The sequence below is a fragment of the Chaetodon trifascialis genome, chromosome 5 (assembly GCF_039877785.1).
Source record: "Chaetodon trifascialis isolate fChaTrf1 chromosome 5, fChaTrf1.hap1, whole genome shotgun sequence".
Taxonomy (NCBI): Eukaryota; Metazoa; Chordata; class Actinopteri; order Chaetodontiformes; family Chaetodontidae; genus Chaetodon; species Chaetodon trifascialis.
The window spans coordinates 11,661,541-11,687,056 of NC_092060.1; the positions used below are offsets into that span (position 1 = coordinate 11,661,541).

At 42.0% G+C, this 25,516-nt stretch overlaps 1 protein-coding gene across 1 annotated transcript in view; it reads right to left on the reverse strand.

The window, feature by feature from the left end:
- Positions 1-4,917: 4,917 nt before the first annotated feature.
- gria1a (glutamate receptor, ionotropic, AMPA 1a) overlaps positions 4,918-25,516 on the reverse strand; it is a 69,488-nt gene continuing 48,889 nt past the window's right edge. Inside the window, 8 exon segments of the mRNA XM_070963476.1 lie at positions 4,918-8,875; positions 8,877-8,944; positions 8,947-8,983; positions 8,985-9,038; positions 11,027-11,161; positions 17,068-17,182; positions 21,029-21,276; positions 21,837-22,035. Coding sequence (XP_070819577.1) covers positions 8,726-8,875; positions 8,877-8,944; positions 8,947-8,983; positions 8,985-9,038; positions 11,027-11,161; positions 17,068-17,182; positions 21,029-21,276; positions 21,837-22,035 — 1,006 coding nt within the window. The 3' untranslated portion in view covers positions 4,918-8,725.

The window sequence follows — 25,516 nt, forward strand, 5'->3', positions numbered from 1 at the left end:
GTCCTGAGGCACTTTCTGTGTATTGTCAGTGTGTTATGGACTCTGCAAATCTCATCCTGTGGTGAGTGCCAGTCACTCCTACCGAGAGAGCCGGCCTGAGGGCTGGATGGATGAGTGACAAGAGGTGCTACATACTATTGAACGGGGCTTGTGTCTTGCAACATCTCTGTGGGCGGAGAGTGTGTGCTGAGGCTTATGTGCACCCGTGTCCGTGTCTGTGTGTATGGCTTCGTTCATATGTGAGCGGAAGAAAACTCCTACGTAGAAATGTGTGCAGCCACTGCCTGCAGCTGCTTGTGGGTGTATGAAACACGGAGGAACAAGGGGCAGGCATAAGACAGGACAGAAAGAGAGACAGGTGAATTACAAGTGACTTCTAAGATAAAAATAATGAGAAAGAGTCAACATCCATGAGGATATGTCTGACTCTGGCCTACAGGCTGAGGTGGTTTACTCAAGGTGTTCCAAAGAGGAGCAAGCATTACCTCCCTGATGGCTGCGAGACTTTACTCCGTCCCTCCAATACGAGCTGGCAGCAGCATCTTCACTGCTATCGATTTCCTTTCCTCCTCTATTTGGAAAAACATGGCTCACATGCCAGGAGGAGACACTGCAACAAAGTTAGACTACCTCTCTTCATAACAGCATTATTGAAATGCAAAGGAAAACAAGAAGAGAGTTTGAGATCAGACCTAATTTAGAGAACAAAATGCCCACAGCGAAAATCAATAGCAAACACCACCATGACACGCACAAACAGTACTTTCAACTCAGGTAAAACCAACCAAAGTTATGACCAGAATATTCTCTCAAGCACTAGAACCTGGGCTCAAACACACATTACTACCATGTACAGGACTACAGGTAACAAAACAACATCAAATCACCCTCAGCTTAATCACACCCCCGGTATCCACTGTGCCCCCTGCATCCTAAAACCCAACATTTACAAATGTTTTGCTGATCTTGTTTTCTCATAAATATCATTAAATCATGAATCAGTATCATGAGTATGCCACCTCTGCAGTGCAGATTTTGGGCTACTGCTGTAATTGACCACTCACAGAATCCATCCCCCACACAGCAATTGGTCCAATTCAAGCTTAGCAAGTGAGTGATAGTCCATCAACAAAGAGTTTGGAGGTTGGTGTCTTTTTTTAGGCTTGACAAAACCAAAAATACAAAAGCAACAGCGTAAAAATATTAACATCTGGCTTGCTTGTCCAAGTATGTAAGCAGCCAAACGGTTATATTAGAATGAAAAAGACTCTTTTTCTTTATCAAACTTATAATACAGGCCTATGCATTGAAATACACGTACGATGCTGTTTCTTCTTTTCTGTGTCTTCTACATGAGTGATCAACAGGTGAGGATGTTGACTTTTTTCCTGGAAACTTTTAGCTTTAGCCTCACTCTTTTAAAATCATTTCATGTTTGTATGTAGCCATGAAGTTCATATTTATGTGGGGATCTGCAGTTTCCCCTCCTTTTTCCCATTGTGTCTTTGTGTTTCCCTCTGTCTCCTGTCTCTTGTCTGTCGTGTGTGTGTCTGTGTGTCTGCAGGCTCTGGCCGACAGGTTGGGCTCAGCCTCCTCCTCTCTGAGCACAGCTGCTCTCAATCAGACAATTATCTAGCTAGCTAGAAATATAAAGCCTGTCTTTTTCTATGGCTACATTTACACTTAGGAAAAACGCATATGTTTTCATGCGGTTTAGCCTTTCGTTCACATGCAAATTGATTTTTTTTTCACGGAAAACGATCATTTTTAAAAACTCCGGCCAAAGTAGAGATTTCTGAAAACGCCAGTTATTTGTCAGTGTGTAAACAGGGTTAAATGGCGTTTTAGGTTCCGAAACGTCACAACACGCGACTGAAAATACTTAATGTCATGTGAGCGACCTATATTTACACTCGCGCCCATTGGTTTGGCATAGTTATGATGGCGCTCGACAGCGTATTTATCCAGGTTCATGTAAACACCAACATTTTTGAAAAACGATGTTGTGTGCACGATGTTATTTTTGAAAATGGAGGGACCAAAAAATCTGTTTTCCAAAATACCCTGCTACATGTAAACGTAGCCTATACCTGTCTGAAATTAAGAACCATCTGCCTTGAGAATTACTAAGAATTTTGAGGGTTAATATCATTATAAACTGCACTATGTGGACGGCTTGACGTGTTGTAGCAACAGTAATGAGCTTAGAAAACTTTTTTTTTTTTTAGAAGACATGGCCTGTCTATAACAGATCCAGGCTAAAATGTCTACTCCACCTGTGTTTGTCTCAGTGTCTTCTGCCCTGTTGCTAATTAGCTGTCCCTGTTGGAGAATCTGTCAGCATGTTTCATGTCAGTATGCGTGCGTCCACTCATGTAGGTGTGATGCTGCTGCTCATCAACAGTTCTTGAATGAGAGTCAGAGAGCATGTGAGAAATCTGCACCTGGACATCATTAACCAGCATTCACTCTCAATGACTGTCCAGGCTGGAGCCAGATCCTCCCCTGTTCATTGCTTTCTCTCCATCTCTTTGTTTTCATGCTTTCTATTTTTTTCATCAACATGTCTTCGTCTCTCTTGCATCATATTTCTGCACCCTCAATATTTCGCTGTTGAAGATTTTTTTTATTGTAGTCCTGACGACATTACACTTTCAAAGGACATCGTAATTTTGGGATGTGATTTACTGGTCCTGAAAGATCCAGGACAGGTGACGCAGCCAGATTTAATTTTAGATAAAGACTGATTACTTGAGCTCTTAAAACCCGGGGACATGATTTCATTCTCCCAAGATAAAATTCATCAGGTGTGAGCTCAGAGCGCCAGTGTGTGGCGATTCCTGAAGTCCAGCAGGCCGTCCTGGTCTCAGTGCAGCGCTGTGTGTCTGATGTCGCATAAATGAGAGATGCTGGAAATCCCATTTAAGTGGATGAGAAATCTCTTCAAACACCTTGTTTCAAAGTCATAAACAAGAATCTTGAGAATTGGGTGAGAAGTGGCAAACACAAACAGAAATATGCTGTTGGAACACCTAGCTTGGAAAAGAGAAGGAGAGAGGGTGACAGAGAGGGAGAGAAGAAAGATGTTAATTATACAGTAGGCCTTTGGCTGTCAGAGTGAGAAAGAGTGGAGCCTCTCTGGTAGTTGATGTCACTAATCATGGGGTGTGACACAGCATGACACCCTGCTATCTCTATGCAACACACAGGCGCACACACACAAATGTACACAATGAGCAATGCAGCGCACAATAACACATTCTATATTTGCATCCTCATAATAATAATAATTCTTCAGGGCTGAACAATAAAATGAGAAACGACTGTTGCATGAAATGTTTCCTCCAGTTAATGGAGGTTATTTCTTTGTTTCACCCCTTATGCACACAGATGAAATTCCCAAAACTGAATATATGTAATACAGACAAGAAAATAAATAACCAACTAAACAAACAAACAAATGAATCATCAAGCAGAGTGCGTGCGCACAGGTAGGATTTGTCTACCGCCGCCAGCAGCTTCATTGACACGTCACAGTCAGTTTGTGTTTGGAGTAATAAAAGTCGAGGGAATCGATATAGAAAAAAAGAATTTCCACAACAAACAGGCTGATGATTGGATCAACTTCGCAGAGGTGCGGTTTTGATGAAACTCAAAATGGATGTCGATACAGCTGGATGAAACCGACAAGGATGTATTCCTTGGGCTTGTCTTCATCAGTGTTCTAAAATGTGCACAAAAGCACACCAGGGACTTCTGATTCTGAAGTACAATCCTGAGCACAAAACACGCAGAGCTACGGCTCAATTCCAGCCTCTGCGTCAATGGAGTGGAGCTAGTTCAGGCAACTCGAAGGGGCCTGCTGCTCTCACACGGCACACTCTTTTCACCCTTTGGATCGCTGCAGTGTGCTGAAGCCGTCAGTGCTCTGCTCACTCTTTTGCCGTGTGCTGCTGTGAGACACCACCTTACCTGAAAGCTACAGGTATGCTAATACTTGCTACTACTGCTGCTGCAGTGGTGGGGGCTTGTTATCATCATCACTCCCTGCTCCCTGCTGTGCTGAGCTTGCTGTTCCCTGTGGGGAGCGGTGAGGAAGAGTGTCCGCCAAACAGCACCGCTGTATATTCTACATCTACATAATGATCGAATGCAAATGAGTTGCTTGAATGAATTAAATAAATGCATTGAGAATATTGTGTTGGACAGAAATATAAAGGCATGACAGACATTCAAGTCAAAAACGGTGAAGATGGGTTAAACATTGCAGGGGAAGAAGCAGGAAGTCCTCCTGCAGCAGGCGAGCTGGTGGACACAGCAGAATTTAGCTGTTTGTTGGTGGTGGAGACTAAAACAGAGCTTAAAGAAGAATGAATATGAGACTTAAATTCATCAGGTGTCAAGAAAAAGATTTGAATTTAGACTAATGTGGACATTAAATAGATTGTTTTTTGTCTCAAAATGTGAATTTCTATGAGGTCTATGGTTAATGTCAAAACATCATCAGAAATAATACATCTGTTTTTTCTTAGGTTATCTCAACTGTGCAGGTCCATTTACTGTGTTTACACATGCAGATGATGTGCACATGCAGGTGCAGGGAGTGCATGTGAAAGTGATCCTTCATTAGTTGCAGTCTGTACTCCCTAATCTATATGACCCTGATGAGGACCACTGAATCGACGCACGTTGCTTCTTTTTAATTGCCTTGCAGCTCATGTTACAGAGGCTTTTTCTTCCTCTTTTATTCCACGCAAGACAGACTGCCTGAGATTATTTTTTGGATCACTGCACTCCTTTGTGACCCAGGCAGCACTTTATTCCTCTCTGCATGTAATATCTAAAGTCACGTCCCATTCGCCCAAGGCACCGAGTGAGATATACGACTCCCATGGAAATAAAACTGAGCAAATATACGTAGTTTATTCCTTTATTCGGTTACAAAAGCATGATGACTTCCTTCCAGGACACTTTGGTTAGAAAAAAAAGTTTATTTCTCAAAAGTCTGATTCCTAATGGTCGTATTCTTTTACATTTTTTTAAACTTTGAACCCTTTCATCATTTTAATTTGAAAACTCAGCGACACCCTTTCCATACTTTAAAAAACAACAATAATGATGTCTCTGGTGAACAAACTCTGGTGATTAGATTCCAGTAGTAAAATACTGTGAAAAAAGGAAGCGACAAAGAAATATTCAAATGGTGTTAAATTCCAAGCACTTAAAAAACACCAACAGGAAATCCGTTTTGAAACTCCAACAAAATTCAATGAAATTAACTCAAAATAGGCTTTAAACATTAGCGTCTACGGATTATTCAACATCAGTGTATGTGTGTGTGTGTGTGTGTGTGTGTGAGAGTATTTTTACACTCTTCAACACTTTACCGGCACCCCAACTCTCCTTTATGATACAAACATCGAGTGTCTTTTTTTTTTTTTTTTTACAAATCTGTTATGGCATATAAAACATCTTTGCGAAGGTAAAGCCTCCACTGAAGAGTGCTGTGCTGTGTCCTAATTAATACAACATCAGCAAAAGAAGACGCATAGATGAGGGAAGAAAGGAAAAGTATTCACGCGGCAGGTAACTAATTCAGGTACACTGAGAGGCATGATTGGGAGAACAAACTTTCACTGGGGAAGAGAAAAAAGCCTTTTATATACATAGTAGGTGGAGATATGTATGATTTCAGTAAACTCTGACTGCCCGTTGTTCTCGCTTGTATGACGATGTAGAGAGAGAGAGAGAGAGAGAGAGGTCATACATTAGATTTGGTTCTGTACGTTTTAAAGCAGAAACTCAGAGGAGAAGAAAAATAATCCACAACCAGATGTGGAAGCAGCGCTGCCTTTGTACAGACGCTCGGCCTCTGCTGCGAAGTGAGAGGTCAGCGAGAGTGTGCGGTACATAATCTAAAGCCGACCTCTGGCATCTGACAGCAGTGAGAATCCCGTTTTAAGCAACAACCTTCCAGTCACCTCAAAGCCAAATCACACCTTCGGACACTGTAGGGCTCTTCGGTATCAACCGTGTGCTGATGCTCGGTGCATTTCAGAACTGTAATTTCCCATTTTGAAGCACCCGCTGGTCCCTCAAGCTGCTTAGACTCAACCTGAGGGTTTCCTATATGTTTTTGAATTACGTCTGATTATCCGGGTAGCTGAAATAGTTGCACTCTGCAGGGGAATAGTTGTGTAGGCGGAGAGAGGTAAAGTGATAGATAGGTATGAGGAAGAGATGTTTGCGTTGGCACAGAATGTACCGTTCCATCGCTTCTGGCTGTGATACATTGTGAAGAACTGTTCTTATTTTCTTTCTTTCTTTGACAATTTTCACCTGAAACACTGCTGTGTTTAAAAGCTGATGTATTCCTTATTGTCAACAAATCCCATGAAAAGACCAAAGCCAACAATCAGCTGATCTACTAAAACAGGTGTCGCCTGTGTAGTCAAACCTGATATACTGTCACTTCTTTTTGAGCTGAGCACGGTGGCTCATTTTGAATAAATCCCACAGTCTGCCGTGCACAAGCAAACTAAATGTGTATTCATCCACTGCTGAAAATAGTTCCCAAGAAATGCAGTATCTCCTCCTGTTTGAGTAACATTTTATAAAATCTACAGTGCCCAGTGGTTTTAGTACAATACTGTGTGAAACTATTGAAAATGAAACTATTATTCATGAGCTGCTTTAAATATGTACGTGTTCAGTAGGATTGAAGGGGATGGGGCAGAGAGTCACAAACAGAAAGCCCCTCAAAAGATTCCATCGAGAGTTAAACACTCAAAAACTCATTTAGCAGGACTGCATGGGCGTGGTTTGATCAGATTTGACTGATGGTGTACAGCATCTGTAAACAACCTGACATCTGTGATCGCAGTTTGAGTCAAATGTGCTCGGTGGAAATTATCATCTTTTTCCAACCGTGTCTCGCCCACAACAGAGAAGTGAGAAGAGCACAGGCGAGACTAGAAATACTGAAATATTTCATGTGAAATAAGGAAAAGTGTCTGAACTTCGGCAGAAACTTGTGTGTTCATGTAACACCTTGCTGCTCATTCCAAGAAGTGAACTGAGAAAAAAAGGTTTTCGGGGCCTTTGGGAGGTGACACATTGATTTCATGTTGACTTGTTGACAATAAGAAAATGAATCATGGTGCCAGTCTTAGTCTTCTTCTGTCCTTTAAATTGTCCTTTGATTCTAAGCCACGGCATTAGAAACACCGCTATCGACAAAACCAGCCAAGAAATGCAAAGTACATGACCCACGGTCGTTTTGTGTTAACTGTACTGCAGTGTGTTCAGGTGGATTCTTACTTCAAGGTCTTTACTGCAAAACCCTTTGTCATCTCTGCCCTCTACTGTCCAGGGCCTGCCACTCTGATTTCTGTTTACATGACATGATCTGAAAGGGAAAGCTCTGCAGCACAGCAGTGCTGTGGCCTCTGTAACCTCGACCTCCAATAAACACAGATAATAGTGACTGTGAATCTGTCAGTCACGTCAACTGTTCCAATCCCACCTCCTTCATGAGCTATCTAGCGACAGCGAGAGGAGGCCAACTTTTATAGGCCATGCGTGATCTGCAGGGGATATACCGACTCTCAATAAATTGAGAGCAAATAGCTGCACTGCCCATTTCATTAAAACTGATTACAGCTGAAAATACATCACAGGAGTCAGTGAATTATGCAGCTCTAACAATAGTCTGAGGGATATTTTCTCCACATTATAACTGATTTGTCAATCTTTGCTCTTTAACATGTGCTGCGAATAGACTCCTTAGTATATCAATGGATATGCTATGAATGTCACAACAGTAGAATACAGTGTAAGGTCACTCAGTACTGTACATAATGTGTGTGTATGTGTGTCTCTCTGTGTGTGTGTGTGTGTGTGTGTTTTCTGTTCTATAACCTTTCCTACGCAGGTCAAAGTGAGCATCTCTGAATCTGCCCTCTGTCTGTTTTTATGATCAGTAAATACTAAAACTCTCCATATCTGTTGGCCAAACAAATGACCCAGTAGCAACAAGTCTATGCATGTGTGTGCGTGTATTTGTTAGAATGGTCATATGGCACAAAGACAAGGCATGATGTGTTAAATGAGGTGTAGCAGCAATGCATGTTTGCCTGGTCGACCGCTGATGTAAACAGCATTCACCGTCAAGTCGCGCATAAATCAAATCGAATTACTTTTGATGAAGCTCTTCACGCTATTCCAACAATGTAAACCATATACTGTATCATAAAAACTGGCTATGCTACACAGAGCACTCTGTCCTTCCAAAATGACGTGTAAATGTGGGAGTGAAAGAGAGCGGGAACGTCCCAAAACAATATCGAATCATCGTAGCAGTTACAAGTGTCTGTCCTCCTCTGCCACATCTGTGCAAAGACTCCTTCTGTCAGCCATCAGAAAGCATCTAGGTAGTACAAGGTCAGCAGTGGAGGTGAAGATATTGCACACGCAGACTAACGTCAACAGCTCCATTGAAATGGCACAGCGCAGGCGTCACACTGAGGAATAAAGTTCTTTTTTTTTTCTCCACATAAATGAACACTGTAAAAAATTCAAAAACACGCCCCGCTGACAGCTTCTTTATTGCAGCACGTTTCCCTTCGTTTTTTCTCTTTTTCCAACATCCATTTATTAAAAAAAAGTTGCGAGTCTCTGTCCGTAGTTTGTAAGGAGCGTTTTGAGAGTGCATTTTGGCAGTAAGTTAAGTTTTCAAGTTGGGCGTGTTGACAGCCAGGAGAATAGATGGGTCAAACCGGACAGCCATGATTCTTGAGGTCATTAGAGTCTTGTGCTCCTCTTCTGCCCCACCCTGCCTATTCCTCGCCGCCAGCACAGTCACGTGACGATCACATGCCGGAGGCACCCAGTCCCATGCTGGCGGTGTGGCTCATGCAGGGCAGCGTCTGAACGGTCTTGGGGAAGTCGTGGGTGAGGATTCGACCGTTCTCTCCGCCGCTCCCGTTGCCACTCATCCTGGTCAGGGTGGAGCAGCGCATGGCGTCGTTGATGGATTGCTGTTAGGAGCAAACAAACAGAATGCAGTTAGTCTTCACAGCAGATTTCAGTCTGACACACAGGCATGTATTCTATCCTCATCAGAACAGAGAAAGCTTATGCAACAGTTAGAACTAGCAGCGCACACAATTATGTATTCTTAAAGGTCTTTAAGCTATAGAGGAATAAAGGTAAGCCTGCAGAATGTTATGCAACTTCTCTGGTCTTCATTACATGAATATATGCACATAAGCAGCCGTCTGTGTCACTATGTGAATGTGGTGCTGGCACGCCAAGAAATCCAGGAGCAGAATTAGCTGTTAGGAGTCCTAGAGTGCTGGTTTTCATCCTCTTTATCTGGGCCTGAGTGATATTCGCGGGTGGTAAACCGTGGTGCTGGCCAGCGTGCATCAGTGTCCTAATTTGTAGCAGGAGGAGCAGAGCGAAGTGTGGGCAGTAAGACGGGAGCTGAGGCTTCACTCATTGGTTTAATAGCTCCATTCTCCAGTCTAGCGCAATAAAAGCCACTGGGCTCGAAAGCCGACCTAATGATGTGTGATGCATGTGTGTGTGAGTGCGCGTGTGTGTTTGTGCCTCTTTGGTGTCTGTCTGCATCCCCAATTCTATAGCTGATTAAATTGGGCAAAGCAAGCGCGCTCTGGAGCGACCGGTGAATGCTGCATGGGGATTGGAGATTTACACCGGCCTCTAATTGGAACGCTGTTGTTGTTTCTTTCAAGCCAAACAGCATAAAGGCGCCGCTGAACTAATAGGCTCCTTGCCAATCTCATCAGCATACTGATCAGGTGCCTCTTCGTGGGCTGATTAAAACATAAGAGATTCATGTAGAAGATCACCCCTTGTCTTGGCCCTGCCTTACTTTTTTCCGCTGTTTAAATGAAGGGTATACCAGCGAGGGGCTTTGATGTTGGAGGAAAAAAATCGAAGGTTGTTTGTTGTAAATTGATCAGCGAAGCAGATGAGTAACATCTGAGAATCCTCGCATCTCCCAGTGAAGTATTAGAAGCAACAAGCCCTTTAAGATTTCTCCACATACAACAACTTGAGTTAGACTGTAGCAGTGATGGAAGACATGTGAGCCGCACCAAGCCTGCCTCATGGTATACATATAAAGGATGTTCACCACAATGGGCCCTGCATTTGCGAGACAGTCAGCAAACAGAGAAGAAGGAGCAGGGGAGAGATTTGCTCAGAGCGACAGAAGTAGATAGATGTACCACTGTGATTCAAATTGCCTTAATACCTGCGCTCCAAAGTGAAATTTCTTCATCTGTGTGTGAACAGATTATTGAAATGAGTGCATTAATGGGACTGAAGTGGAAGACTGAAAGGAACATTTTTGTAAGCTGAAATAACAAAGCTACTGAGTTATTCATCATTAAACGTATCTGATATTAGGTACATGTTGATGTCAATATGTAGTCAATATAACAGAGTGTAAGAAGGTAACTTTAAAGACAAACAAATGGGAAATGCTATATGTTAGAAACCCTGCAATGCTAACTCAGGGAAAATTGCTATTTCTTGTGCTGCCAAATCTGCTACTGTACTAAAAATGTAAACTTTAGAACATGAAGAAACAGGCATAAGGACAATTTTAAAATCAAGTGATTCGACAACACTGCAGGAGATAAGTGACGTAAAGACTGAGCGGCAGAGGTAGAGAGAGGTACAGGAGAGCGTTTGCACTGCGGTGGAAGCCGTGAGAGGCCCTACTGTGATCACGGTTAGATGGGCGGGGGGTGAGGAGGCGGATGTCATCAGCAGCATCATCATCATCATCATCATCATCATCATCATCATCATTATGGCTTGATCACAGCGTTTCCTACCCCGTGGCTGTGCTCTGCCCTTATATCTTAACAGTGTTGTTGGCGTACAGGCCGTAGCTCTGCAGCTCTGTGTAGGGGGCGCTAGCACCACTGTCTAAGGCTGAGCAGTGAAAGGCCTGAGCGGCTGAGGCGGCAGCGGCTCGCGCTGTGGACACCTTCATTCGGCGCGACTCAGTCCTGGACTTGTAGCAGAACTCCACCAGTGCCACCAGCATGGCCAGGCCCAGGCCACCAATCAGGATGTAGAAGACTCCCGCCACATTGCTCAGACTCAGAGCGCTTGTCTTGTCCTGGGGGGGGGGAGGGGAGTGGGAGGGAGGAAGCGGGGCAGAGCCAAGGAGTGAGGAGCAATAGTGGCAACAAAACAAAATTCTAGAGCTTTACATCTATATGACCAAATACTAAAGACAGACACACTGATTCACACACACATATGTAAAGACAAACATCAGTTTACAAACAGGAAGTGAAAGGACTCAAGTACATTACAACAAAATCACACACACACACACACACACACACACACACACACACACACACACACACACACACACACACACAAACTCATACACACTTAAAGTGTACAGATGAATCTGACTAAAGAGACAACGTACAGTCATGTCATGTACATGAATAATACCAGACAAGAAGACCGTACACACACATATAACACACACACACACACACACACACACACACACACACACACACACACACACACACACAAACACCAAACATTAACAACAAAAGCATATTTTAGAGGCCTGCCTCACAAAGAAGGATTTCATAAGTTAGCTGGATAACTTTTGATAATAGGGACAATATACTGCATTCATGTTAAAATGACAGAGTTAATCTGGTACAACCCTGATTGCAAAGGACTGCAATGCTGTGTAAAACAAGCATAAAAGGGAATGAGATAATTTGTTAACCCTAACTGACATTTACTCATTTGAAAACAGTCCAAAGACAAAATATTTAATGCTTTATCTCATCGACCTCGCTGATTTTTGTAAATATCTGCTTATTCTGAATTTGACGGAGTAACACGTCGGGACAGGAGCAACAAAAGACTCCAGAAACACCTGTTTGGAACATTCCACAGGTAAACAGGCTCGATGGTATCAGGTGATGGTGTCATGGTTGGGTGTTAAAGGGGCATCCTGGAAAGGCTCAGCTGTTCACAAGCGAGGATGGAGTGAGGTTTATTACTTTGTGATCACATGACTGTATAAAGGATGTTACTACAGTGTCACAGGAACAGTTCAGAAAACTTAGTTTGTAAATGATTGCATTCTGTCTTTATATACATTTTACACAGTGTCCCAACGTTTTTAGAATTGGGGTTATACAATGACTCAAGTAGGACTCAGAGGCCGCATAAAGGTACATTTGGTGAGGGTTAGAGAACTGTGTTCTCTGTCACAGGGTTCAGTAAATACATGATGTCACAGCCTGATACCCGCTGCAGGGCTGGTGATAGGTCAAAATAACAGCCACCATCGGATCGCTCACGCAACTTTTGACACATTTTACAATATGTATTGAAAACAATTATGTCATAAATGATTCGTAGTACAACTGGTCTTCCTATCTGGCTATAAACCACAACATTTCACAAAACAGAGTACAGTGGGTGGTTGGAAAGACCATTAATAACATCTACTGTTGCATATTAATTGCACTGAAATTCTCTCAGCGCCTGGTTAAATGTAGACTGTTGGACTCGTATTCCATCACTACGGGAACAGAGAACACGAGGCCACTCCATGATGACACTGTCATCTAAATAAGATGTATATTCTGACTGCGCCCTAATGACGAGCGGTGATCAGGCGTTTTAATTTAAAAAAGGGAGAAATGTCTGCATGCTGAAAATTAGCTCCCAGTGATTTATTCAAGCTGCATTTCGGTCACAGGCCTTTATCAAGCCTTTTTTAATTTAACAAATCATACTCCTGCAGTGCTCCTCTCTACATCAACAGAAGCCACATTAATGAAACATTTGAATGTTCAGTTTTTTCCTATATTTATTCATCCTGTAATGTTCTCTGTATAATGGAGGCAGACAAACATGGGCTGCTTTGCATATGAAAATGTCAGCCATATTATCGAGGACAATTCTATAACACTAATAGTGTGTATGCTGCTATTTTGTAACTCTTAACAACAACTTGTATATTTATTTGTTCATAGCTTCTTATATTCTAGTTGTGTGTCTTTACCTTCACTTCTGCTTACATTGTGTTGGTGTCAAGTCAAATTTCCCAGCAGGGATTAACAGTTTAATCTTTCTCATATTAAATCTTAAACTCTAATGGAAATGGCTGTTTGTTTGACACTCCAACTCTTGCATGTGCACGTGCTCATAGCTGTGTTGAAGTTAGTTGGTGACCAGCTGTCTGAGATCTGTTATCCAGCATCACCACTGTTAAATTAAACAAGCAAATCCAGATACTAATTCAAGGAAAGTGTGACTGTATTTGAATTCGCTTTGTGAGACAGGCCCCAGACATTGAAAACCGACACTGATCTAGAACTTGTGACTTATTTATGTAATTCAAAACATTTACACAATGCCTACATTAACCTTTTAAATACTCATACACATCGTTGCTATCTCAAAATTACATTTTGTGAGGGAAGGGGTACAGGTAAAGTGCATTAACACCCCACAACACATGCATTCATGCAGCAACAGCACAAAGTCACAAAGTCTTTAGTTTAACATGGCCCCATATTGTGGGTCATTATTCTCTATCACAGTGGCACCTACTTACAGTACAATTATGCCTAAATGGCTCTCATGGAACAATGTGTTTGAACGAGCATGTTACTTCATGTAAATCTATTTGGGGAATACCTAGGAGACATAAATGCCACATTGAAAGCTATGGTTCTGTTACGATGGTTTACACTTTATTAGGCGTCATTTGGATTTGAGTTTACAGTTAACTCAGTATATAAGCCCCAATGGGATTCAGACTTTTGTTTGTTTTCATCACTTAAATAAATATTTTTAACCTAAAGGGCAAATTTGCATTTGAATACTTTTAGTCTGTATTTCATCTAGATGTACCTATCACTAAGTAGCATTACATAATGTAAATAAGGTGTTTATACCAGGGCACGTGTGCCACGGGGGACTGATGCAGGTTGCAGGTTTCTGCTCTAAACATGGACGGCGTCAGGTGATTTCAAAGACCAGCTCCGGCTGAATTTATGTGTATCCCCTGCAGCTGTATTCACAAAACTTCCCAAAGTCAATGATAGTGGCCAATTTTTTAAAAAAATGTTTCAGAATAAATGTGTGTATGTGTCAAAACTTTCTCCATAAAAATACAATTAAAGCCACCCAAAGAGAAAAGCTACTAATGAAGTGTCTTCGCCCTTCACAAAGCTAATAACTGTTCAGAGTAATTAGCTGGAGTTGTTTTAGGTAGCTGGGGAGTTTTTACAGCAGATGAGAGAATTGCTGCAAATATAAACTATTATGTACTCAGGTTGTAAGTGTCGCTCCATACATTAAAAAAAAATCTTATTTGCTTCTGGCTGAGCATGGACTGCATCCCTAATCTGAAGCTAAAGCCAGCGCCCAGTTAGCTTATGGTAGACTGGACAAAAAGAGGTAAACAGCTAACAGTTAACACAATATAACTTGCTTGTTCAATAAGTAAAAAAATCTCTTGACCACATTCGGCTTTTTTGTAACTTTTGTTTTGTTTTTGTACCCATTAAATACATTAAATAGCATACAGATAAGATAGATTTATGTGACTATACTGCAAAGATGTTCTTGAGTGACCTATGAATGTAAAATGTATGATTTTTCAGTTTAGTTGAGAGCTCTCAACTAAAGCTGTTCGACTGGTGTTTCTCACTCGACAGTGAGAAAGTAGAGTCAGGATTTTTGTAAGGGCCAGAATGCAAAGGTTATGACTCGTCAAAGGGTTCAGCAAAGTCTGGCAGTCTAATGTCATCGTCTGTCTCCCTCATCTCCGTCTGTGTCCCTTTTTCCTACTCTTTCTCTCTTGGGAGGCTGTGGCATTCTAACAAATTGCTTTCAGATTCATATTCAATCTCGAGTACAAATTCAAGGTTATCATCACACTTGATCTGTGTGTATGCGTCTGTGTGTGTTTGAGGGTTTGGACAATCTGTTTTAAGAGGATTTATATCACCTAGATGATAACTGCAGTCACTATATGTATGGCAAACCATTGTAGCAATCCTAAGTAATCCACCACACAATATTTATGTACACACTGGTAATGAACATTAAATCTCTGACAACACAAGCTCATTATTGGGAACAAATAGACACCAGAGTACCACCAGAGTACTGGCCCAAATATAAGACAATGTTTCTTCTGGAAATTGTCTCACTTTTTTATTTTTATTTTATCTTCACAGCAGCAGATTGAATTGCTATGACCTGTGCTTGTTGCTACATTAAGCTACAGTGGCTTGTTTTATTGTTGCTGGGCAAGCTATTTTCTCACTACCCCTCAGTATGCATCTGGTAGCACAGGTCAAGTCTCCAGTAAACCCAGTTTAAAGCCAGACTACGTAACTTTTGAAAGAAACAAAACACACTTTTGTCCAAATGCCAACCAAAAGTTGGATTCGTAAGAAATAAAAAGCTTTTTTTTTTTTTTTTTTTTTCCAATTCAATGCACTGAGGGATTCCTGCTACAGCCTAACTTGGTCTGGTATGACCAGCAGCTTTTGGTGGCTAATGTTAGCTTCCGTTAGCAAAGCCCAGATGGATATTACTGTACGACCTTCCTCTATTTGTGTTACTGTTCAACAAAAGTTACATAGGCTCACTTTAACCTGCAGAAGTTTTCTGTTGTCATGTTAATGTTACGGCAGAAATGGATCGGTGGAGCCATCTTTGAACATGCCTAGAAAAACAGTAAAAATTTCCAAAGAAATTTAACAATTTCAAAAATTCTTGCTGATTAAAGCTGAAGCCTGAGTGATTTAATCAAACTATTTGCTTTCTAGACTGATACATTGACTTTCACTAATTTTCAATGAATGAATTTACCCCTAGCTGGAGTTTATTGTATTTTTCATAAATAACTGAATTTTTTTGGATGATTTTGTCTTTTAATAATTTACTGCATGCAACAATACGTTTAGTTTAGTTTAGTTTCTCTTTAAAAGTGCAGGGTTGTCTTATGTTCGGGCCAATACAGCAGTACTGCTAGAGCCACATGGGGAGTATTGCTCATTGAAATAGAGGCTGAGGGCTGGACTTGGGGCTGGTCTAGGATCAGGGCAGGGTTGTGCTGGGAGGTGCTGTGAGGTGACAGGTTTGGTTTGGAGACTAACCTTTCTTCCGGAGTCCTTGCTGCCACACTCCCCTTTATCGTACCACCATTTGTTTTTCAGTTTGTCTAAGACGGCTTGCTCATTGAGCTTCAACACCGCTAGGTTTACTGGGATTCTTCCAACCATAAGGAAATAACATAAATAACATATTATACCATGTTATTTTATGTTATCCATTCAGAGACACAGAGCAGCAAATACATACACACGTTAATGCTTGGGCTTGCTTACAGGTCAAAAATAAAAAGAAATTAAAAAATCACACACACACCACACACACACGCACACAAATATATAGCATAAACATTGTTAGACACATCAGAGTCAAAGTGATATGCATTAATACTCCATCTAGCTCGGTTGGCTTGCTCCCTAGGGCAGTAGATGTGTATTACTATATCACTTTGGGTAACCGGCACACTGCTTACCCTCACTTATGCAACACGGATGTCTTGATTGTATCTTTTGTCAAAAGTAAATGGGCAAAGTCAACAAATAAAACTGAAGAAATTCCAAAGGCACAAAGTGGTTGCATGTGACCTTAAAAAACCTCTGAGCACTAGGGGCCCAGCTGGTTTAATCACTGCGCATTAATCAATTTTAAATCATCTTTACTTTTGTAAGCAGGGGAGATGATACAAATTTACCCCTCTGCAGTTTTCAAATTCACCTACCGCTCGTCAAATATGCACCCCTCCTTGGCACTTTTCCTTTGCCCTTCGCCATACCACAGAGAGATTAAGCGTTGCTCGAGTGGTAGTGCAGCGTGGGCCTGCCGGTTACCCCCCTCCCCACACACCCCACCCACTCCCAGTGGTGGTGGGTTACCCGCAGGGTTTATCAAACTGGCTCTGACCTTGGAGTCCCCGCCCCCGCTGCCGCACTCTCCCTTGTCGTACCACCACTTGTTTTTCAATTTGTCCAAGAGGCCCTGCTCGTTCAGTTTTAACACTGCCAGGTTTACTGGGTTTCTTGAAAATAATATAAAACGATAACCATTAGGAGAGACTCTATGGGACAGATATAAAGAGATTGGTCGTATGGTGGTGGTGATGACAACATTGACTTACGATTAGAAACTCCCGCATCTCACTATTGGTATGAAGCGGGAGTGCTGGCTTTAGATGCACATGTTAGTTGTAGAACTGTAATGGGCTGAAATGCTGAGTGCCCATACAGTAGCAGAGTCAGGTTTTACCAAGCAGGGGCCTCAGAAGCAGACAGAGCAGACACTATAAATGGAGATGCCTTGGATGCGGAAGTCTGTCTATAGATGGTCATTTCCTTTCAGTGGCACCAGCAGACAGATTTTTGTGGTACCTAACATATCAGTATTCAACCCATAACGGCATCCTGGTGAATAGACGCCTGTGTTGATTAATTTTCAACTCCCAGCAGAGGCAAATGCAGACAGAGGTGTTCAATGTTTTAACTTCAGTCTCACTTCAGGTTTATTTCTTAGACAGGCTGAAAGGAAACCATGTGAGCAATGAATCTATATGAGCCACCTCACCCAAAGCATCTACCCAAGGGTTGCTCCTTCTCTCTCTGGTGAGTGTGTGTGTGTATTTCCTATAGCTGACTGGTCATGGACAAAGACTCTCTCATCCACAAATCACAGAAAGGCAGAAACTGCAATCAGAATTTGCATAAAAGAAGTCAAGATTACAGCCTTTGCCAGATTGTCTTTTCCCTCAAATCAGTGTCAGTTCTTCTGTGCTGCAACAATTTAGTTTGGCATTATTCTGTCTTTCTCACCAGCAGAGGAGGAGAGTCTTTCTCCACAACCTTAAGTGAACAACACAGCTGTAGGGAACACAGGTATCCTCAGCGCTGGTAAAACCTCGGGATTCTTTCTTAGCCCAGTGGATTCAGGCAGAAAGAAAGAAGACAAAGTATGTGGACATGGATGATCCGGAGACCTGCAGGTGATTGGTTAGTTTGGTCAGTTGGTTGGAGGCGAGCAGATGTCAGGGAGGCTACTGTACTGTATGTGAGGTGGGATGGGGTAAATAGTCAGGCATGGGGGTGGCTGGACATCGTACATGTAACAAATGAAGCAGGAAGAACAGAATATATTCAGAACATCACAGCACAAAGTGTAGTTTGAAGACAGGCAGTCGGTCCATCCTGTAAAATGAAAAGTTAGTCATTTTTGTATTATTTTTCAAAGTGCTTTCAATTAGGCCTGCACTGCAATATATGTTAGGAAAACACTGGTATCGACCGTGATACTGAGCAGATCTGGAGTCGCGCTAAAATATTTTCTATTCTGCTCTGTTCATTTGCTGCAAAGAGCTCATTTTCAGGTTCATACTTGTCTACTACGAAATGTTTACATGCTTTAATGTTCAAAAAACACATTTTTCTCATAGTATCCATTACTGCAGCACTCAACTCTCTGGTCAGCACTCACAGGCCTGATCAGGCACCGTGTTTCTGCATCAGCGCTGCAGGTGTTTTTGCAACTTGCAACGGCTGTGTTTGGGTCATGGCTGAGGTCAGTGATTGTATAGTTGTGACATCACAAGTCCTGACGGCTCAAGTGTGTTCCTAAATGGATTGAATGCTTTGATACTTTCATTGTCTGCATTGTACACATCACCAGTAATCTTATACTAAGAAATGTACCTGGTACATGTTTTAGAAAAGATAAATAATGTAAACCATGTTCATAGTCATAGTTTAGCATGCCAGCCAGCCGACATGCTTATTGGCAATAAACACAAAGTACAACTAGGGCTGATGGGAGAGTCATTAATTTTGTAGGTATCTGATCATAAACTTAAGTGTGGGACAAAAGGGATTTCTGACCCAATGACAGCACCGTAGGAAAAATCAGAGGATGACCAAAGTCACCATAAATCATCCTGAGTGTAACATGAATGTCTGTACAAAATGTAGTGCCAATCCATGTAGCATGAAGGTGTTGAGATATTTCATAAGATAAGTGACAGCTTGACCTGCTGGAAGATCAGGGAATGATCATTGTAATAACATAATCTCATAAAACTGTAATATAATTCAGTATAAAAAGGGATGTTGGTGTATGAACGTTGACAGTATAGTGAAGAGGTTGTGTTTTACAGTTACAGCCTCATGTTAACTTCTATAAGAATGACTCCAATGATTTCCATGCAGCAAAGAAATATTTAAAATCTCAAAAAAGAGAGCAGATCTGTACTTGGTATCAGCAGATACTCTGAGTTTAGGTAATAAGTTTCAAATATAAAGAGAAAAAGTTGAGTCAGTGCAAGACTAATATTCAGTACTCTGTGCAAATTGATGCATTAACTTGCACTGCAGGTATGACTGAATTCAGCTCTCTGAATTAATTGGGCATTCACTCATGCCTGATTCCAGGCGAGTAGCACAATTAGTCAACTTCTGCTTCAGCCATAAAATTATTTGAATCATTCAAAAATCCATCCTTTAATACATGTCCTGTCATGAATGTTCATTAGTGAACCTCAGCATCAGACATGTGTGAATGGCAGTCTGAGAATAACATACATCACTCTGCTAATAACACAGAGAGAGGGACAATGGGGCCATCCTCAGCAGTTCATCACTGCATCCCGCTGCTACGTTGTACGTTTCGACGAATCTGACTTTATGACTTGGGAGCAGATTCATTTCACCACTTGTCAATAATACAGAACTTATGAAATGCAATTTGAAAGAAATTTAAATGGAGCCTCTGAGAAAGACATAAACATGCATTTCTAGTGTGTTCTGACCTTTGGCTGTCAACCAAGGTGGAACCCTGAATGAGTCCTCAGCGAGTTTGAATAAAATCTCCCCATATGGCTCCTTCAGTTCAAATGAATGAGGCCTATTAGAGATAGATTAAAAGCTTCAGATGCCACCAGCCCCTGTGCTCTCTCTCTCTGTAGTTGCAAGAGTAATATGAATAGGAAGTTGTTTAAGGTGTCAGTGTAACGTGAAAAGACAGCTGCTGCTCTTGGGCGTCAATGGCAGAAAAGTACATCCAGTATGAATAATCATTTATTAAGTCAATTATCACATTGAATGTGGCACAGATCATTTCAACTCTGCTGACTTCACATTTGAGGTGTGAGCCCTGGCGTAAGTGGAAAAGTAGCCATTTGGGTTTGGTCCTTTAAGCTGTAATCCTGCTTCAAGGACCCTGTTGGTTTGTGGGAGGCACACTTATGTTTTGTATGCGTGTTTCTGTGTGTTTGAGCAGATGCTTCAGTTTGAAAGCAGAGCGCATGAGGCCGGCCACCACAAATGCTTCTGACGCAGGTTCAGAATGTAATTTAACAGCAACAGGAACACGTGTTGCTTAAGGAAGATGAAAAAAAAAAAATTCATAGAGCTACTTTACACTTCTGCTAGTGCTCACAAGTCAGCTATGAATAGGCTAGCTGCATACATACATATGCAGACACAAAGGGGGCCTTGATTGGTGAAGATGGGCATGATGAAGTCATAAATGTCTTTGTGACATTGTGCAAACTATGAACAAAAAAAGGAAAAACTTTAATGAAGTACTGTAAAAGTAATGCCATGCATATCATGTCTGATGGGAATGCATTCAAACTATGCTGAACACAACATCACGACATGTTTTATTTCAATTAGAGATGCATAAATGAATCAAAATGCATGAAATTTCACAAAAATCAGAAACTGATCAATTCAAGCTCATGTACGTGCTCATACATGAGTGAATGGTGCAAGAACTGAACTCAATGGACAAATGAGCAGGTGAAAGATGATGCACGTGCACGAGCTCCAATAAAAGCACATGGAGGCTTTTATCCAGCCACGCTGCAGTGGCAGGGGTTTACCTGAGAGGGGAGCCCTTTGGTGTGGCGATGCCATAACCTTTAGAGTCCAGGTTTCCTCCCACCTTCATAGTGTCGCACGGCTTCCTCTGCTCTATGTACTCGTTCATTGTGGACTCCAGTAGGTAGGCATACTTGCCCTTGGACTTCCTGACTCTCATTACGCCCTCGTCTGTGGTCTTGACAAACACTGACGGGTCAGCCGCCTTCATGTAGGACCACATCTTCTCAAACACAGCGATCTTAGACCTCTGACAGCCAGTATTGATAAACAGAGAGAGAAAGAGACACCGTCAGTGTGAATTCTATCTATCTATCTATCTATCTATCTATCTATCTATCTATCTATCTATCTATCTATCTATCTATCTATCTATCTATCTATCTATCTATCTATCTATCAGGCCAGTGAAAGGCTAAAGTGAAGAGATCCATTTTTATCTTTCTTTTAAAAATGTTCAGCGGCAGTGCATTCAAAGGTGTTGGGGCGTAATTGACAAAGGCTGCATGGCAGATTTTCTTTCAGCTGTTGCTGAAAACCAATAAACCAACAGCAGATGACGGTGAGTGCAGCACCATCTAGGTTGGGTTTCTTTCGCATGGGTTTTGTGTTATTTTCATCGACATCAGCCTCAGTGTAAGTTACTGATACTGTACCCCAACACTTCAGAGTCCTGCTGCTTCACATTAAAAGCACCCAACTCAAACACAGGGATTTTATTGTGAAGCAGTTGCAGGTAATGCAACGTATTTGTCACAGAGGTTAGCGTGTACGGTGATCTAACAAAGTTTTAAAGCAAAGGTTTCTCACCCGGAAGAATTCTTTGGTGGAGCCGGCATCCAGTGTTCCATAGGCGATCTCTGTCTGCTTGGCCAAATCCTCCGCACTCTCTATAGGAGACACCATCCTCTCCACTGTCAGGAAGGCAGCCAAGTTGGCAGTGTAGGAAGAGATGATGATGAGGGTGAAGAACCACCAGACACCTCCAACGATGCGGCCAGACAGAGAGCTAAAAAACAAGGCAGAACATTTGGTTGGTCAAAAGACACAGCGTGTTTTGATGTCCATGTATGTTTTCATTCCATCATGGTTGACTCCATGTTTTATTTTTACAAACAGAATCAATTAGATGTGAGAGTAGTGACTTGGAAAAAAAATAGCATCATCCTTTTTCCTCCTGGCCAATTTTTGCCCACAATCAACAACAGCAATCTAAAAACCTTGTGATGTTCACACCATCTGAATGACCTACATTGCATCACACTCCCTCTGCAGTCACACACTTCGTTTCAACATGCTTGCAGAGCTTAGTCCAATGTGCCAAGGAAAGATAACCAGTTCCACAAAGGCCCACTCAGCTTCCTGCATGCCAAATTAATCTCACTTAAAGAAAGTTGCCAATATGTTTCAAGGAACCACGCACATTAATTGTTGGGGATTAATAGGCAGAGGAGAACACTTAGCCACTGCTCTAATTGCACTTTCAAAAAAAACAAAAAACAAAAGCTGGATGATTTGTGAACAAAATCCCTGGAGTCAAATCCCTGTCTTTCCTCTCTCTCTCTCTCTCTCTCTCTCTCTCTCTCTGCGCCTCTCTTCACCTCAAGAGAAGCCAGCTTGAACAGCAACAGCAGAAATCATGTTGCGTTACATATCGGGTCCCCGACAAGCGCGGAGGCACGGAGCGGCGGGGCTTACGCAATGAAAATGACACAAATCTGAAACAAAAAAGGCTTTCATGATTCACCTTTGTGCCGTCAAGCCAAATGGAGCGTGAACATGAAGGCAAGATTAAGTATGAAAAAAAAAAAAGGGGGAGAAGCTAAAACATAATCATTTAAGATGCTTTTCAGATGACGGGTGGATGATGAAAGAGCAGCCGGGGAGCGAGTGGAGAGCAAACACAGAATGGATGCCGAGCCTTTGAAAATCAGTTTGGAGAATGCAGAGCTGTCTGCAGGGTGTGTGTGTGTGTGTGTGTGTGTGTGTGTGTGTGTGTGTGTGTGTGTGTGTGTGTGCATTTTGACTTGTTCACTGATCACTGTTCAAAAGGGGCGTGGGTAAGGTTAAGCTTTTTCTGTGCAGCCAGAAAAGCAACATGCTCCTCTAAATACCTTGGTGCATATTTTCTACTGCAGCACATAATTCACAAGCAAACGGTTGATTCTCCTGCGTCAAAACTCTTCCATTTTAGTTCTGTGAGATTCCAGTCATGAGGCACCGCCATCACCTCCCAGCACCCAAACAAATTATGGTCAAGAGCTCTTCAAACTGTGAACAAGAACAGTGTGTTTAGAAATGTAAAGAGATAAACTGCAGATGTACATGAAGTAACATCAGATTAATTTCATATAAAAAGAGCGAGTCAAATCAATCTCAGTGCCAAATAGATAAAGAGAGGAGAGAAAATACGAGGTCAAGGGTTGAACCAAATGGGTGCACATCAGCCAATGAGGAACTGAAATGTCAAAGGTTGGATCACATGTATGGATGTTTTATTAAGCCTGCTTAAAAGATCAAAAGTCTAATAATATTGTCAAACTAGTTAGTATTAGTATTTGTCTACAATTCTACATCTAATAACCAAAAAAAACAAAAACAAAAAAACAACTAACTGCAACTAACAATTATCTGACAGTTATGTTCTCAGTAATAGCTTCTCTTGCATGTCTTCAGATTTGTTTTGCCCGAACGAAAGTCTAAATCCCCCAAATCCACACTTCACTATCATACATGACAAAGACTGCCTGTGAGTGCTTGTCATCTTTTCAGAGGCAGATCAAATCTGATTTTCACCTGCGGGAGGTTTCAGGACGGAAGCGTTGTAAATGAAATGAGTACAAGTGATCGACAGTGAGCCAGGTCTGATTCTTTCACAGTTATCATCACCTTTCTGAGTGCAAGAAGCTGGAATCGTTACCTCTGTCACAACTACAATACCAAACATTACTGTTTAAATTGTGTCGAAATTACTTGGGTGATGACAGACAAAGTAGACTGAAACAACAGCGCAAGTGAGAGAGGGTGAAAGACAGAGTGAGAGGGAGAAATGGCAGAGATGTAAAGTAAACTGGATAGTACCACCAGAGGCTGACAAACTCCTTAGCTTTGACTGCTGCTGGCCTCCAGAGATGGCAGTAAACAGCTGTCTAATCCTTCTCCTTCATTCGCCCTTTTTTTTCTTTCCCTCCCTCTCTCTTTTCTGCCTCTTCTTTCTTTTTCCCTTCCCCTTCCATCCAGCCTTCGTCTCCGCTGTGCTCCCTGCCCGTCTCCTCGTGTGCTGGGGGCAGGGGGCTGACAGTGGCTTGTTTCGGGCCAAGACAACAATGGCCTATACCTTGGCACTGACACTGACACATTCAAGTATGCACACACACACACACACACACACACACACACACACACACACACACACACACACACACACACACACACACACACACACACACACACACACACACACACACACGTACTTTTCCTTCCCGAGGACAATGTGTGCGAGTGTGTGAGTTTGTCTAGAGAAGAACCCGGTCACCATTCGCTGTGTGTGTGTGTGTGTGTGTGTGTGTGTGTGTGTGTGTGAGAGAGAGAGATGTTTGTACGGGTGTGTGGGTGTGTGTTGGTTCTCCTACAGCAGTCCTCCTCCCTAGATGAGCAGAGCGACTGGCAAACACAGACCTGTTTGTCTCTGTTTGTTTCCTTTTGAACTCGCTTCCTTTGAGCCTCCTTTCCGCTCCTCATACATTATTGCACAGCAGCCAACCTCGGTGCCTCGGTAAAACATTAACTAAGCTGTCTTATTACAGTAAGGAAAATCGTCCAAGTAGCAGTGCAATTTCATCGTCTTGTTAAGGCAATGATTAATCAATTATTCACTCTGCCTCTTTCAATGCATTACGAAGGAAAGGAATAGTAATGTTAGAGCATCTGTTGTTTAATGAATTATGAAAAAGAAGTTTATAGTTGTGGATTGGGCTTGATGGCATTTTGTCAAATTTGAATTCAGGAGCAAATCTGCTTATCAAATGTGAGCGCTTTCAAATTGCTCACTGAATCCATTTAGGTTCATTTTGTTAGAAATAACTACATATTTAAGATGTGGAACTCAAACAGTGACAATCTGAGAAATATTGAACATCGGTCTTTGGTAATAGGAAAGAGAGATGGAAACCTCAGTCCTTAAGCCTGCATTCATTTACCTTTTGGACATTTAGTGGCAGAGAAACAAGCTGTACTGACGAATCGTCACGTCATGAAGCTGATATGGTGCAAGAGTTAGCAAAAAACTACTTACTCAAACATCAAGCAAATAGGAAGGAATGGAGCCAGCCTGAATGGAAGTCTCACTCCCCGTCCATCTGTGTTTTATCCTCGTGCTCCTTCCTGAGGGAAAAATCTGGCTCTTTAGCTGCTAAATGCTCCACTATGTTCACCGGCTAATCGCTGATGCTGTCTGTCAGCTGTTTGGTGCAGGGCAGGAAGCGCACGGT